The sequence below is a fragment of the Mastigoproctus giganteus genome, chromosome 7 (assembly GCF_048544385.1).
Source record: "Mastigoproctus giganteus isolate SK-2022 chromosome 7, ASM4854438v1, whole genome shotgun sequence".
In the NCBI taxonomy this organism is placed as follows: Eukaryota; Metazoa; Arthropoda; class Arachnida; order Uropygi; family Thelyphonidae; genus Mastigoproctus; species Mastigoproctus giganteus.
This window is the reverse complement of record NC_143581.1, coordinates 37,186,055-37,204,296: the sequence shown is the minus strand read 5'-3', so window position 1 is coordinate 37,204,296 and position 18,242 is coordinate 37,186,055. Positions and strand designations below refer to the sequence as shown.

At 38.6% G+C, this 18,242-nt stretch overlaps 1 protein-coding gene across 1 annotated transcript in view; it reads right to left on the bottom strand.

Moving 5' to 3' along the window:
- SMC6 (Structural maintenance of chromosomes 6) overlaps positions 1–18,242 on the bottom strand; it is a 655,684-nt gene that overhangs the window by 514,172 nt on the left and 123,270 nt on the right. Inside the window, exon 4 of the mRNA XM_090377619.1 lies at positions 15,463–15,599. Within this exon, the coding sequence (XP_090233745.1) occupies positions 15,463–15,599 (137 nt within the window). The remainder of the gene's footprint in view (positions 1–15,462; positions 15,600–18,242) is intronic.

The following is an 18,242-nucleotide window of genomic DNA, read 5'->3' as shown; positions in this document are numbered from 1 at the left end:
ACAAGCACTTTCAGCATGCCAGAGCCATATAGATAGGAATGCTGTTTTCCTGCTGGAAAACAGCATTCAAGATAGAAGGGCAGAAGCAGTGGTCTTAGAATTATCTCAACATAATGTCTTTCTGTAAAGATGCTAAACAGCTGTTGTAACTGACAGCTCTCCACACCATGATTCCAGGTGTTAGCTTGGTAAGTTGCTCCCTGAAGCAGTATGAATTACCTGTCACAATCATGGTCAACCATGACATGAATATGACCATCAATGGGCCCAAAGAGAAATGAGATTTGTCTTTAAGACACCTTATTCTCAAGCAACACACTCTTTTCCTGCAGCAGAAGCTAATGGCAATGGGATGGTGAGAATGCATCTCCACTATTTGAGCTCCTTGACATAGACACCAAACAGAGATGGCATTGCAATGTTCAAAATGTGGAAGATAGTGAAAAATCTGTTTTCTGTTGCTATTTAGTGGTGCTCTTCTTACACTGCTGCTCTTCTTACACTCTTCTGATGCCACCAGATGATGTCACCATCACCAGACATCACCAGATGATGTGACACATCACCAGAGCCCAGGTGATGTGTCAGACTACTTCCTGTACTCATTTTTGCCAACAGCATCATCCAACTTTTTAGATATCATGGCCACCACAAACAGCAATCTGATATAGTGACCATCCAGTTTCCAACAACCCACTGATTCAATCTCTTTAGGAATCCATCATCTGTACATAACATAAACTTATACATGTTAAAGCAAGCACACTCACTAGTGAGTATTTTAGCATTTGTATTAGTAGTGGAAAATGATTCAAGAAAGAAGCTTAAGCAGCATCAGCTGGAAAAAAAAAAAAAAAAAAAAAAAAAATTCCCACATCATCTGTCCATCCTCTCCAATAGTTTGTAAAGTCATTCCTTGAATATATTCAAAGTATCCACTTCCAACATAACAGATAGTGGGTTGTTCCTACAATCAATTATCTGCTAGCTGAAGACAAACTTCAGCACATGTATTCTGCAATCAAACTTCCTCAATTTGAATTTGTCTCCTCGTAGTCTGAACAACAAGAAGAATATCACTAGAACTGAACTTGTCCAATCCATTGAAAGCCTCAAACATTTCAATCAGATCAGCTCAAACTGAGCTGATCTGATTTCAAATTGCTATGTAGTCTCCATACATAGCAATTTGAAAAACTGAAACCTTTCATGGTAAGAGCACCCTTTTGTTTCAATCTAGTTTCCTCTCTCTGCACTCATTCCAGCAGATCCATAACCTTCCTAAAATGAGGCCTTCAGACCCATATGCAGTACTCAAGATGTTTCTAACCATTGCCAATTACCATAAGTTTTTTTCTTTTTCTATCACTTTAGTGTAGTACCACACAACTGGTATGTTAATCTGGGATTACTACTCATATGCATTTGTCAATGTTAAACTTTGTGGACTCCTGGGGTGTTGTATACCACATAGTTACCAATGAGCTGGCAAAAGGCGATGTAGTTCATACCGCTGATACTATGACAGGACTACCAACATACACTTGGGATGGAACCGTCAATAACATCCTTGACTCTGTTCCTGGATGATTACCAAGCACTCACTTATGAACAAACCAACATCTGCAATGAGAATGAGGCCTATATGTCTAGATATAGAAACCCCCCCACCCTTCACAATAATAGAACTAACAAATTCTCTTAATAGAACCAAGGAAAAGAAATGCCTTGGCTACAACTTAATCAAACCAGAAATGATAAAAATTCTTGCCAAAAGTCAGTCTCAACATCTACTCCAACTATTTAATAACTGTCAAAGCAAAGCTATATTTCCCACCACATGGAAATTGGCAAACCTGAGATTAATCTTAAAGAATTTAGAAAAACCTTCAAATGATCCTAAATCATACAGGCCTATACTTCTGGGCAAAGTATTGGAAAGGCTCATAGTATACCATTTAGAAGCACATTATCTGAATGCAAACCTTCAGTTGGACAGACAGTTTTGGCTTCAAACCTGGATGTGGACTGAGGATGCAATGAACAAACTAATGAGCACAGCTCAAACCACCAGGAAACTTACATGGTGGCTATTTCAATTGATTTTGCTGGTGCCTTTGATACCTAATGGTGACCCAGCATCCTCAAGAGAATACGCCATGCTGATATTCCACAGAACCTGTATAATTTTATCAATGATTATCTTAATAACAGAAAAACAGCTGTGCAAACTAGATTTCAATGTATACAGCGAAATGTTACCCATGGATGCCCTCATGGTTGAATGCTGGGTCCCTGTTTTTGGAACCTGGTGTTGGTTGTTAGGAGTTTTATGGCACATCAGCATCCAAGGCTATTGTGCACCCCTGGTGCTGGACAAGTTCCTGGAGGCTCACACAGGCCAAGTGAACAAGGCCACCTTTGCAGATGACCTTGTTCTCCTTGTGAAAGATAATACCAGAATGGCTGTGGAAGACGAGGCAAATCATGCTCTGAACTTTCTAGAGAACTGGGTTCAAACCATAAGATGCTAATTTCTAGTAGAAAAACTAAATCAATCTTACTAAAAGCCAAATTAAGATCACCTCTGATAAAAATTTCAGGAAAAACAATAGCCTTAACAACAGAACTAAAATACTTTGGAGTCATCTTTGACTCCAAGCTAAAATTTCACCCTCATCTAACAAATGTTGGCAAAAAAAAGTGAGATGTGCCAGCATAATTGCCAGAATAAGCAGAGCTGACTGGGATTTAAAAAGGAAGACTTTAGCCCTCATTTTTAAGTCTATCTTCCTCCCAGTAATTACTTACGGGGCTGACTCTAGTTGCCTAGAATGTAACTAGTCAACAAGAGAGCTAAACTAGGAACCATTCAGCATGTCATCCTACTTACAATTACCAGGGCATGCCACACAGTCAGTACCTTGCCCTACATGTTCTGGCTGATGTGCTGCCATTAGATTTGGAAATAATTCAAAGAGGCCTCAACTATGGGCTTAGAAGGCAGATCCCTATTGACATCATAAGGGATCAACGTAGAACTAATGGCTGATGATCCTAAACAGGAAAAGAAAAGGATACTGACCTGCCTGTCTATAACAGCAATGATGAACCAGTTAGATAACTAGGGCCATCACTAGCAGCTTCCTGCCACAAGTAACCCTCAAACCTCCACCCTGGTTTACACCAGGCTTATACACTACATTTTAGCTAACAGGGCATGGCTCCCGAAACACAAAACTATGTCAACTTGGCCTCACACGCGATGTACCTGTGGCGCTGATGAGGACTGGGCCCATGTCTTATACTGCTACCCCATTTATCATTCCCACAGATGTACACTCATGAAAAATTAGGACCAATGAGCCGTGGAGTTGAACAACTTCTCATCTCTGATGAGATGCATTACATAGCCTTCTCTGAATTTGCTCAAAAGGCTTTTGAGACTAGGAGAAACAACCAGCCAGTGATAACCTAAACTGTGACACCCACCTCTACCTTGAAAAGTTTGTCTCCCTGACTGTGACAACTACTGAGAATGACTGGCCAGGTAGAATATGTTTCCCACCCAGTGCAAGTATGAAAGGAAATGTTTTTGATGGAGTATATGTTAAGTGTGAGTGAATGTATGTTATAGTGTAATTAGTGTTGATATGCGTAACTTGTTGGGTGGGGAATGAGTCCACTTAACCTGAGAGGAAAAAAATCTATAAAATGTGTGTGTGTGGTACATCTATTCAGTGTACTGTTATAAAAGGGATCCCTGTGCAAATGTCCAATAAATGTTAATTGTCATACCCTGAGAGAGAGAGAGAAAAGTACCTGTGTCCTGTCTCTGAGTGCATGAAAGGAGGCACATGAGTTAGTGATTGTTATCTACCTACCAGTCTGACCTAAATGGGTAATAATAATAAAAGTGTGTATACCTTGTATCTGTAAGAGTGGAAGGTGTGCATAAAGTTTGAACACATGAAAGTGTGTGTGTGTGTGTGTGTGTGTGTGTGTGTGTGTGTGTGTGTGTGTGTGTGTGTGTGTGTGTGTGTGTGTGTGTGTGTGTGTGTGTGAGAGAGAGAGAGAGAGAGAGAGAGAGAGAGAATAAAAATAAGTTTTTATGTCTTGACAGTTCTGTTTATTTAGGTGGTAGTACCTGTGTCTTGTCTCTGAGTGCATGATGATGCATAAAAGGAAGCAAAAGAAATTGTTGTCTATTATTAATTATCTATCAGTCTGCCCTAAACGAGTAATAATAATTAAGTAGTAGTATTAGTGCCATGTGATGCAAGAAAGCAAGTGTATGAGCTTATGCAGCATCAGCCAAAAAAAAAAATCACACCATTCCCTCCAAATGCCTGTCCAGTTCCTCCTTAAATTTATTCAACCTATCAACTTCCACAACAACAGATGCAAGTTTGTTCCAGCAATTAACCACCCGCTGGCTAAAGACAAATTTCCGCACATCTGTTCTTTCTTAATTTGAATTTATGCCCCCTTAGGTTCGTAATCTGAACAAGTGGAAGGATCCCACCAGAATTCAGCGTGCTCAACCCATTCAAGGCCTTATATACCTCAATCAGATCACCGTGCAGGTGCCTAGTCTCCCGCCACTGCAATTTGCAGAACTTAAGCCTCTCTTGGTAAGAGGATCCATTCATTCCCCTCACCAATCTTGTTGTCCTTCTCTGTACACGCTCAAGCAAATCTACATACTTCCTAAAATGAGGCCTCCAGACCTGTATGCAGTACTCAAGGTGTGGCCTGACCATTGCCTTATACAGAGGGACAATCACCTCCTTTTCCCTGCTAGCAAAATTCCTATATATCATTGACAAAACCCCATGACCTGCCCTGGCAGCCTGTCTACATTGCTCAGAAAACTTCATATCTGACTGCACAATTACTCCCAGGTCTTTTTCATTTTCTACCACCTTAAGTGTAGTACCACACAGTTGGTATGTTTCTCTGGGGTTACTTCTACCCATATACAGTACTTTGCATTTGTCAAAGTTAAACTTCAGTTGCCACTTCTTAGCCCATCTGCCCAAATTATCTAGATCCTGTTGCAGTAGCACACTGCCATTACTGTCATCATTAACAACCCTGCCAACCTTTGTATCATATGCAAACTTTGACATTAAGCCTGATATATACCTTCATCAATATCATTGATAAATATACAAAACAACAGTGGACCCAACACTGAACCCTGTGGGACTCCACTAATAACATTAGTCCACGAAGAGCAGCACCCATTGATTACCACCCTCTGTCTTCTCCCACTTAATCATCCTTTTATCCATTGTAAAAACTTACCCTTAATACCATTCTACTCCAATTTGTACAATAGTCTTCCATGCGCAACAGTGTCAAAAGCTTTCCTGAAATCCAAATGTATGATATCAAAATTATTTTTTGCATCCAGTTTCTTTGTAACTACATCATAATATATACCTTATTATATATCTGTAAAAGTGGAAGGTGTGTATAAGGTTTGAATATATGAAGAGTGTGTGTAGTGTTCTTGCAGCCCCCCCTACTTGGATAGCAGTGAGGATAACCAACAGGGAACCACCCCTGCCTTACTGACACCACACATTCTCTCTTTTGGGGCATGGCATGAAAACTGCTGACACTGGCTACAGCTAATTTGGCCAGTGTGGGATTTCGTGCAGAGCTACACTGTGTATCCACAGAGCAGACTCCCCCCCCCTCTGCCCACAGGGTACTCTGACCCTATGACTTTCTTTCCCCATACTTCCATCTCCCCTTCCCTCACCTCCCATATCCCAAACATTTTCCCTGGTGGGCCCTACCACCAGAAACCTTTTACTTTTGATTAACAGCCCCCCTTGTGTGAAGATGAGCTCCTCCCACAGAGGTGTCCTTCTATCCCTTTAACTTCCTATTTCCAGGTAGACAGCCTTCCTATTATCCACCTTAATCTTCATCTGTTCCCTACCTCTTCACAATCATCCCATTTCACACTTTCCTCTTCCAGCGTTTTCTCCCTGGGAAGTTCAGGCACAGTCCAGGGTTCGCCCCTGCCAGAGAACTTTCTACCTGTACTATACCTGGCTACCTCCCCAAGGGTCCCCACGTAAATACCAGAGGAATAATGGGCCAGCAGAAACTAACGCTATGTCCGGCATTTACAGAGTTTGTAGCATCACAATGTAATATAATACAAATCATATAATACACGGTTTGTAGGAGAAATCCCCCGGTGCCACTTGACAATATACACAATGTCCAAGTAACATGCCTATCACTTTAAAGACAGTACAAATCAACCAACCATGTTCTTCATACTTGTCAACAACTTCTTCAAGTTCTCATATGTTTCTTTCAAGTACACAGCTACTAGATTGATTTGATTTAAGAATTCTTGGCGCAAGAGCTACTGTGACTAAAATGCGCCTGTAAAATTTTATATTTTATATAATGGTTTTGTTTTGATTCGTATATTGCTGCTAATGATTTCCAAGAGTAACAGAGAATGACTATAGCTTGCTTTAGAGATAATACAGTGAAACTTCCCTTTAACGGACAGCCATGGGGAACGAAAATGTGTCCGTTAGAGAGAAGTGTCCGCTAACAAGAAGTCTGAGGGAGAAAAAAAAAAAGAAAGAAAGAAAGAAAAATCGTTAAACGTTTAATGTAAAATTAAATTAAAATATATACAGATTTTGAACAATATTTTTGTAAATAATATACAATTACATACACAAGAGATAAAGAAAAATTGTTAAATGTTTAATGTAAAATTAAATTAAATTAAATTATATACAGATTTTGTACAATATTTTTGTAAATAATATACATACAATTGTGCTATGCATATTATGACTTTATCTTAAGAAAAATACATACAGTAATCACTTATTTTCTTCTGCACCTTCTTACGGCTGACAATTTTGTTTTCAACATTTGTTTGGAGTGAAGAAACCATCGAAAGTCCTTCAGTATCTTCTTCAGTGGTGAAAAACATTTTTAAACGATTGATTTGTATGAGCGCTTCTTCTATTTTCATCGGTGGTTCGTCATTAATATGTTCTTCGACAGAATGACCTCCTTCCATTTCTTCATCCTCATGAGGAACTTCTTGAAAAATATCGATGATAATGTCGTTGATATCTAGAGCACCATCTTCTGCAGTGAGGTTTGAGTCTATATCTTCGTAGCCAGAGTCACTTGTAGCGGAAGTATCGTACATTATCAATAGATGTTGAAGTTCTTGTTCTTCTTGGTGCTCCACATTGCTGTTCACAACTTCAATTTTTGCGTTTGAGAAGCCAGACTTTACAAAACAGTTCACGACAGTTTGTTTTCTAATTGCGTTTACTGAAGAGGAAATCCACTGAATCGCATCTAGGATGTTGATTTTCTTTGCAAGGTCACTCGCACATGTTACATCGTTCATGTTTGCAATGAGATGTCTTAAAACACGTTTTCTGTAGTGAAATTTAAATTTTTTTATTATCCCTTGATCCAAGGGCTGACACTCTGCAGATGTGTTTGGTGGCAGAAAAATGATCTGAATGTTGGACAATTCAATGTGCGGGTGAGATGCAGCATTATCCATGAAAAGAATAATTTTCTGTTTTGAGAATCATGTTTTGGTTAAAGTGACTTATCCATTCGCTCATGATATCTCGTGTCATCCACACTTTTTTATTAGACTTCCAGTCAATATTCAAAAGATTCAACTTTATGCCCTTGAAACAACGAGGATTTTGTGGGTTTCCTATAACAAGAGGTTGTTCAAAGTCTCCCAGCATATTTGTACACAATAGTACAGTCAAGCGTTCCTTAAATTTTTCTGCCCTGGCACTTTTCGTTTTTTAGACTCACTGTGTTTTCAGGAAGAGCTTTAAAAAAACAACCCTGTTTCATCACAGTTGTAAATATCCTTAGCTTCAAAATCACGACATAAATCTTCCAATTTGACGGTCCACTCTGTTACAACCCCAGTATCAACAGATCCACCTTCACCACTTACGGTTTTCCAAGAAATTTTATGCCGAGTTTTGAACTTGTCTAGCCATCCCGCAGAAGCATTGAACTCATTTACTCCCATAGATTTCACAAGCTCCAAAGCCTTTTCCCTAATAACAGGCCCATTAATGGGAATTTTTTTAACACGTGCCCGACAAATTTGAAGTCCAACAGTTTTCGGGAATGATTTTTGAACCTGATCATTTCCGTGTTGCCAAAATTGTTTGAGCAGTTAATTTTTTTCTTTAGGATGTCGCTTACCTGCGTCTTCATGATTTTGAATTTTACAGCGAGATTGCGAACACAATTTTTTTGCCGATCATACGCATTAATGAGTTCGACTTTATCTTTTAAAGTTAAATGTTTACGAGAAGACATTGTGCACTTCACACGACACTGAACAAAACTGAAAACTGAAACTGAAAAGACGAAAGGCCGACCATATTCCCCCCCCTGCACACACCGAATTCATCAGAAGTTTTACACGTGCCTTAAAATTCTTGAAAAAGGGTTTAGAACCGCGACGTAAACCTTGATAAAATTCAGAGAATCGGAAATAGAAAATAAACACACGATTGAGGCAATACGTGGAAGAAACGTTCCTAGAAAAAGGGCCGTGAGCTCGCCCGCTGTCCGTTATGGGGAGATCAAATTAAGTGCTAATCTAAACGAAACAGTGCAGATTGCCTGTCCGCGTCCGTTACAGAGAATGTCCGCTAGACAGAAGCTGCAAACACGTTAAAACCAATGGAGGTGAGTTGGGGAATTTGAAAATGTCCATTGTAGAGAGATGTCCGTTAACGAGAGGTGTCCGTTAGGAGAAGTTTCACTGTATTTAGTTTTATATTTGATTGTAGTAATTTATTTTCTTGAGGAACTGAAAAACATCTGCTATATTTTTTCTATCTTCCAGTATGGATTTGAGAGTGAGGGAGTGATGTTTGTTTAGCTCTTTGAAGGAGTTTTGGCACTCATCTGCAAAAGCTGGACAAGTAATCAGTACATGTTCTACTGTTTGTTGTGTGTGACAGATAGGGCACAGAGGGGGATCCTCTCCTCGCAAAAGATAAGAGTGACTGAAATACGTGTGTCCTATCCTTAACCTAGCAAGTATCACTTCATCACGTCTATTTTTCTGAATGCTGGATTTCCATGGTTGGAGTAATCTTTTAATCTGATGCAATTTGTTAGTGGTAAGTACTTGCCATTGCTGCCGCCAGTGATGTATCCCACTGTGATCAATAACGTGTTTATAGTCTGAGAAAGGGATATATTCTGATGCAGATATATTGTTGTTAGCTTCTTTGGCAGCTCTGTCTGCTTGCTCGTTACCATGTATTCCGACATGACTTGGGATCCAGCAAAATCTAATGTTACGACTTTGTTCAAGGAGTTTTGATATTTTGTATTGAATCTGCTGTTGTAGAGGATGTTTGTTAGAACTGATATTTTGTATTGCCATCATGGAACTACGGGAGTCAGTAAAAATTATGCTGTTTTGAAAACTTGAATGGTCGATTTCGTCTAGTGCTAACATAATGGCTTGCAGTTCTGCGGTATAAATGCTATAGTCTTTTGGGAGTTTTTGGGCCAATGTGATGTCAGAAAAGTAAACTGCCGCTCCCACATGAGAATCAGTTTTGGATCCATCTGTATATAGAAAGCAATGATCTGAAAATTGTGCCTTATAAGCAGCATGCAGCTGTTGATGGTTTATATGAGAAAGGATTTGTTTGCTCGAAATGTGGAAGGAGGAGTCACATAAAGGTTGTCTGATTATCCATGGTGGAGTAGACTGCTTCGTCAGCGAATTTATGTTATCTAGGTTAAGCTCTCTACTGAGAAGAAGGTTTTTTAATCTCACATTCGCAGGTTTATTGATTCTTTGTTGTTGCTGATAATGTTGTTCCCATTCAGAAGCAAAAAGAGCTTTCTGTAGAGGGTGGTCTGGTAAGGATTTTATTTTAGCTGCATAAGAGAGTAATTGATTTTGTCTTCTGATTTGCAGAGGAGGTTCTTGAGCTTCGGCGTACAGGCTCTGCACAGGTGAGGTGCGGAAAGCTGCAAGGGCTAAACGTAGTGCACAGTGATGTACCGGGCCGAGCCATCTCAGGGCACTAGGTCTTGCCGAGTCATAGACTGGGGCACCATAGTCTAGCTTGGACCGAATGAGAAGGCGATATAAACGTAGTAGGATTGTCCTGTCTGCTCCCCAGGATATAGCGGATAGGACCTTCAAGATGTTCATTTTCTTCAAACAGTGGACTCTTATGTGACTGATATGCTCTAGGAAAGTCAGTTTTTTGTCAAAAACTAATCCTAAGAAACGGACATTATTTTTAACTGGGATGATCTGTTCTTTCAGCCCGAGTTCTGCGTCAGGATGGAGATTCCTTTTTCTGCAGAAATGTATACATGCAGTCTTTTGTACCGATATTCTATATCCATTTCTTTCTGTCCATTTTATGACTCTTAATGGCTACTTGCAATTGCCATTCTATTGTCCTCATATGCTGCGCTTGATAAGAAATGCTGACATCATCAGCATAAACTGTTGTAAAGATATTGTTTGGGATTTGTTCTATTATTGTGCTGAAGTGGACTGCAAAAAGTGTGGCACTAAGTACAGATCCTTGAGGGACCCCTTCTTCTTGATAAAATATATTGGAAAGTGTATTGTTCATTCGAACTTGGAAGGTCCGATTCTTAAGGAAATTGTATATGTAGAGGGGTAGATGTCCTCTAAGGCCAAGTTGATGTAACCTTTTAAGTATACCATATCGCCACGTGGTATCGTATGCCTTTTGGATATCAAAATTAACCATGACTTGGTGTTGTTTCCTGAGAAAAGCATTTCTTACTTGATTTTTCAGTTGTATAAGTACATCCAAGGTACAGCGATTGTTTCTAAAGCCAAATTGTTCTGGGTTGAGAAGATCATTATTTTCTAGATACCATGTTAGTCTATTGTTGACCATTTTCTCTAAGATCTTGCCTAAGCAGCTGGTCAAAGCTATGGGACGGTAGTTCTGTGGGTCTGAGAGATCTTTTCCCTGTTTTGGGAAAGCTAGTATTATTGAGTGGTGCCATTTGTTTGGGAAAGAATTTTCAAGGTATATTTTGTTGTATAGATCTAACAGGGCTAATTGGGACTGTTCATCTAATTGTTGTATCATTGCATAATGGATTTCATCAGGACCGATTGCGCTGTGTTTCACCTGTAGCAGAGTTTGTTTTAGTTCTGCTACCGTGAGTGGCAAGTTGTATTGTTCACACTGATTGGTAGAAAAGTTTAATTTTATTTTTTCGGCCTCTTTCTTGTACGTTTTGAAAGCTGTGGGGTATGCACAATTAGCAGATGTATTCGAAAAATTTTCAGCAAGCACGTTGACTATATCTAAGGTGTTTGTAACCAACTGTCCCTTCCAATTTAGCAATGGAGAGTCGTTTAATTGAGAATTGTTGGTCATCCTTCTGATCTTTTTCCAGATAAGTGTAGCTGGTGTGGGAATAGTTATAGTGGATGCAAATTTCATCTAAGCGGCTTTTTTGCTTATTTTTTGCACTTTCCTGACCTTGGCTCTGGCTCTCTTGAATTGTATCAGATTTTCTGTTGTTGGATTTTTGCAAAAAAAGTTCCAGGCTCTATTTCTCTCTTTTTTAGCTTCCCGGCACTCTTTGTTCCACCATGGTTTTGGATATATTCTGATGTTAGAAGATGTTTTAGGTATTGTCTTTTCCACAGCTTGAAGCATACTATCAGTAACATAGGCTACTGATGTTTGTACTGATTCTCTTTTAATAATGTTGCGGTCTAGCTTGGCTAGTATCCTGAATGTTTCCAAATCTGCATCATATATTTTCCATCTGGGGTGCCTATTGTCTTGGCATGGCGTTTTTTCCATGATTTTCAAAATAATGGGGTATGGTCACTGCTCAATGGAGTCTCGTGCACACTCCATTTAGTCATAGGGAACAGTGTTGGGGAACAGATTGATAAGTCTATTGCAGAACTGCTTTTTGATGGAAGGTGGAAATATGTGTGTGTGCCGTCATTTAAAATCATTAGGTTGTTCTCGACAATTAATTTTTCTATTTGCTTACCCTTCTGGTCTATTTTGTGATCGCCCCATAGTGGGTGATGTCCATTTAGGTCACCTAAGATGCAGAATGGAGGTGGTAATTGAGTGATCAGCTCTTCGAAATCCTTAAATCGGAATTCTTGATTAGGGGGTAGATATATTGAGGCTATGGTAATATTGAAGCCTATTGCTAGACGGGCTGCAACTGCTTCTAATGGTGTGTTCAATGGTATTGTTTGGGAAGGGACATGTCTGTTAACTAGTATTGCAACTCCTCCTCTCGCTGTTCCATTCGTTATGTGATCCTTTCTATATGTGATATAATTTTTGATTATACTATTGTCCTGTGGTTTTAAATAGGTTTCTTGTAGGCAGATACTTAGTGGGTGGTACTGGGTGATGAGATCTATAACATCATTAGTGTTTGAGCGAAAACCTCGACAGTTCCATTGGATAATCGTATCTGTCATTTGGGGTTAGATGTTCCCTCGGATTGCTTCCTTGGGGCTGATTTATTTTTGTCTACCTTGGTTTTGTCTTTTTTTGAAAAATAGGGTCTACCCGTATCCATTTCTTCTTCAGTAAAGATTTCGAGAACTGGTTCCTCTCCTTGGTTTCTTGCATCCGTGTTCATTTGTTCTGCAATCTTTTTTCCTGTACTACCTATCTTTTCTTTGTTTGCTTTTCTTCTTACATTTTCTGAATTATCTGGTGGGAAAGATAAAGGAGTATCGATTAATCTTTTCTTGTTTTTGTGATGGAGATGGTTTGTAAAACTCACGAACCCATTCTGAGATGGATTCTCCTGGGGGGATTGTAACATCCGTTTGTGTGCCACAACATTTTGAATTGGGTAGTTTAATTTCCGGAGCCTTTTTGATTGTGGTAATCTGCACATAAGAAGGTTTGTTTGCTATATTTATTGTAATTACCTTTTTAGCTTCCTGATATGAAACTCCATTTTCTGCTTTGTATTTTTGTATCATTTTTTCCTTCTTCCAAATTTCACACTCCCTTGAATATGCAGTATGATCTCCTTTACAATTTACACATTTATGGTTTTCATCTGTGCAAGTAGAAGTGGCATGTTCTTGCGAACCACAGTTTCCACATGTTAATTTTCCTCTACATACTGTCTGTGAGTGACCAAACTTCTGACAGTTGAAACAACAGAGAGGATTCGGGATGTACGGTCATATATTGCAGTGTAGATATCCAGCTTTTACTTATCTGGGTGATTTAGGCGTGTTGAAAGTGAGTATCAGATTCCTGGTGGGGGTGATTATCCCTTCTTTTTTAATTGTAATTCTTTTAACACTGATGACTCCTTGTTCCTGAAGTTCCATTTGAATTTCCTCTTCGGGCACATTTAGAAGGTCCCATTCCGTAATGACACCTTTTGAAGTATTTAATGTATTGTGCGGGGATACTGTTACTGGTATTCCTGCAAAGGTCATTTGTAATAATTTTTCTGAGCGTTTAGCATTGGCCGTTTCTACCAAAATGTCGCTTGATTTTAGTCTTTTAACTTGTTTTGGTGTGCCGACATAACTCTCAAGAGTCTTTTGTATGAGAAAGGGTGACAATTGCCCTACCGCTTTCTCAGTATTTGAGTGTACAATAATATATGTTGGAGAAATTAAAATTTGCGAGTCAGTTTTTAATCTCTTTGTGGAGACAGAGTCATTTCTATCGCCTTTTCTGACTGCCTTAGAGGTGTCTCCGAAAGAACTAGATTTCTCATATCTTGGATCAGTTCTCTTCGGGTCCATTGACCCAGTGGATTCCTGGGTATTGGAGTCAGTTTGCTCCATTTCGCCCTGAAAGGGAGAGCTTTTCCCTTCCAGGTTACCGGCCCCGCCACGTGGAGGCAGGAGCAGTGCCGCCCTGTGACCAAGCACTAGGTTAGTAATTAAGATATAACAGAAAATAAAAGGGAAAGAGAAGGTTGCTTTCCTTCTTAATCTAGTAAAGTTGCTTTCTTTACTATGGATTATTTAATTGTGTGTTAATAAATGCTTTAAATGAGGAAACGATTTCTACTTCAAGAAAGAGCACTAATTCAGAGCAAAAAGTCACTTGATCACAGAATCGCTTGGCACTTGGGGGCCACAGCTACTAGAATTGACCCATATTTATTTCCATTGTAGAGCAACATACCTTTCAGACTCCTCTTTGTTGAGTCAATAAAAAAAAGTCTCCACTGCATAGGATTGTAACTAATTCCTAACTAGTTCATTCAGTCATTTATATTACTGTAAAAAACCATAGAATAGTCCTCTATAAAGCAGGAGACTAGTTCTTGTTCTTTTTGTGTCTGTACCATCAGAAAAACATCCCATGGGCTAGTAGATTTTTTGACTTAAGTCTACAACCAAGGAGTTCTGTAGGTTCCTTTGGTAAATTTAAATCTCTTACTAGATAATTTAGATCATGGCGTGAAAACAATTGAGGGCTGGATTCAATGTCTCCAGGCATGCAGTTTCCTCTTCAGAAGCTTCACTTTTAGCACTCTCTACTTCTACACTCTCCAATAAAAATGGCATGAAATTGGCAAGTTATCTCCATGTGTGACTTGTCTAATGGAAGATGGAATATTAGGAAACATAATGCCTTTTTAATCTTTGAATTGTATCCCTCCACATTAACTGAGCAAAAGTAACAGTCATCACAGTGGTTTGTGGGCTCCCACCAAATCATGGGAATTGCAAATGGCATAACCTTCTTTTTACCATTTTTCCACAATCTCAATGCTTCAGAACACAGGTTTGGCAAACTTTATGGAGCCCATTGTTTATCTTGGTCACCAAGTTTTGCTACAAAATAAGCACAATACACATTTTTACAAATTTTGTTAAATCTTTTCTTAGTTTGAGGACTACATAACTTCAAATATAACAAAATAAGTTTGGATTGTTCAAACACTTGCATGAAGACACTTTCCTTACTTTTCAGCACAAGTTTGACACAATAACCTCAAAAATAAACTGAGTTCACACTGATAAACACTGCTGCATGCAGCTCTCAAGGTCAATAAACAAATGATTGATGGCAGTGTTGCCAACATGTGAAAATTTAATTTACAAATTCCCAGAATTTACTCCTAACTTAATACATTGAATAATACAGCTCAAGACATCAACTTACGTGATTTGTAAAAAACAGCACTGATAGAAAAAAAACCAATAATATTTCTGAAATCAGTATAAAAAACTGAGTTAAGAACAGCTTTTAGTTTACAAACTCGAACACCATGCAGAGTGGTATTAAAATTGTAACATTAAAATGAAACATTAAATTACACCTAATTTAATCCCTATGTGATACCATTATGGAAATTCATAATTTTTAACAGATTTTTCATTTTTGATAAAAATCATTTACTAACCATTCTCTCCTTTTAGTTTATAGGAACTGGTACCATCAATATTTATTCTCCTTTCTACAGTTATTTTTGAGCCATATTCTTCTGGCTTAAAAGCATCAATACCACAATTTTTAAGGGTAATGGCCACTTCAGCAACTCTGTAAAGATATTTTAAAGATTATGCTTATGTATAATATGTACAGTGATGTGTCATGAAGAAAATACAACAGTTTTGAATGCCTGTAATGGTGCACTTCATGGCACAAAACACAAGATGTGGGTGGTCATCAGTCAAGTAAAAACATATTCATATGATCCCTGTGCACCCAAGACAATTTGCAGATACTGATTGAAGTTTACCGTAATTTCAACCAGTATCACTTCAGAGATGTCCTACGACTGTGAGTTTACCTTTTAATTCTCCTAGGGTGTGCAGATTATTCCTGTAGAGAATGTTGTAGAGATCCAGTGAGTACAGGTGGCCAAGACCATCCAATCCTATATCAATTAGGGACGATCCTATCATAAAAACATTCCTTCAGGAAATGTGGGTTTAATGGTGCATAAGCTACTATGGCTATAATGCCCTTCAGGAAATGAAGAGCTGCATTCATCATTGTGGTCTTGTCAATGGATCTATCTCAACCTTTTCTGTAAGCCAATCTCACTTTGAACTCATTCTGCACTATAAGAAAACTGTCACTCAACGATGTATCCATCCTGCTTACAGAATTTTCCCACAGGAGCATATCACTAACAGGCAAAAAACTCACATTTTATGTGTTTGATAAACAAACTCACCAAAAAATATAAGCATTCCAAAATAGAACATCTTTCTTTGATGAGCCTGTGCTGTTTCCACATTTTAATATATTACTAAACTCAAGTAAATTTAGAACAAAAGTTTCAGGTTTATGAGAGCTATAAATTAATGAACATAAGCTAAGCAATACTCACACAGCCAATGGCAAGCTAAGTATACTACAAAATGTATAAATCTTGCATTATGATGTCCTGCTTCATAAACAGTATTGCAGTTCAAATAAATAGCACTGTTCCCTTTAGGAGAAGTATATTACAATAACAGGTCCTGTTGTAAAGAGTGAAAAGGATGTGCATGTAATTATCACCATCTGTCAAAGGGTAATAGAGTGGAATTGGACCTTGTGGGAATGGGAATGGTTTTTTTTTTTTTTTTTTTTTGGCTGATGCAGAAAAAAGTCTACATACTTGCATCATTGATCTTACTAATACTAACAGCTGAAATGTTCCCATTTCTGCCTTGGGTATAACCAGTGGTGTGCTTGAGCTGGCTTGCGTAAGCCAACAGATTGCTAAATTTTCAAGAATTTTAGGAGCCAGTCATTAAACTGACAATGGCTATAAACTGTAGAGCGACATGCACTTCAATCCATAAGGGCTAATGGCATTTGAACAATAAGCTTGTATATGGTGACATGGAAAATTCAGCTGGGCCACACTTATTTTGGCACCCTTTGTGCTTCCTTTCTGCCACCCCCCCCTTCCTTACACAGCAACCTACAGAGGCTGCGACATTATCTCCACTAGCAATTTTACAAGAATATTATTTCCAACAAACATCTGCTTAATTTGCCCAGGGCTGCTTCCTCTTAAGGTAATGACATTCACATGCTTGACATGTAGGCGCCTCCGTAGCCAGGTGGGAAGGAGCAGCAGTGCGTAGCATACGCTTGTTGATTAGACAGGGGTTCGAGCCCATCACCACCAAAATATGGAGGATGCGGAAAGGTCAGGGAATGCCCACTGCATATCCCGGAGCAATATGGCCTTAGTTGCTAATGCTCCCAAATAACAAACAAACTGTAAACTGCTTGACATGTGTCTCAAAGATTTTGCATTTCTAGAATTATTGTGAACCTGATAAGGTCATTACCCTAAGAAGAAGCAGCCCAAGCAAAATTAAGTGGATGTTTGCTGACAGTGGAATTTGTTTATACTTTTGGGGCGGGTTGTAATTCTCAACAAAGGGAGAAACCACCATGTAGTTTCCAAAGAGGACAGGGGTTGTTAAAAAAAAAAAAAGGAGAGCCGGTTGTTAAAAATTTACCATAAGAAGAAGATAGTGATAACTGAAATTAGTGGACTGTATTTAACTGATACAGAAAGTTTCCCAGATACAATTACAAACACGAGTGTGAAATGGATGATGATAACAACACAGAAGAAAGAATTAACATGCCTGCTTACCAAGAGGCTCGAAAAGCAGAAGATGTACCAAGATTTATTAAAGGCCTATTAACTATAATAGAATATAATTTTCTCTGGGGCACTGTGAATAGAAATGAAGAAGAAAATGCACCGGATTCTTCTTATTGAATATTTAAAAGTGGGCATTTATATGCTCACTTTAATATATTCAATAAGAAAGAGAAGGTTGTTGTTATTTGGTTTTTAGGAGCATTAGCAACTAAGGCCATATTGCTCCGGGGATATGCGGTGGTCATTCCCTGACCTTTCCGTATCCTCTGTATTTAGTGGTGACGGGCTTGAACCCCGGTCTAATCAAGAAGCGTGTGCTACGCACTGCTGCTCCTTCCCACCTGGCTACGGAAGCGCCAAAGGAGGATGTAGTACATTTTCTTCAAATACATTTACATTTTTCATTCAGTAATAACAATTATTTTTCATCCATGATTCAGTAATAATACAGTTCTGTAATCAGAAAACATTTTTTTTTAAATTTTTTGTTAAGATTTTTGAGTGGTTAAATAAGACCTACTATATGTGTGAAGTTTTGTTTATACAATTATCATTTAGTA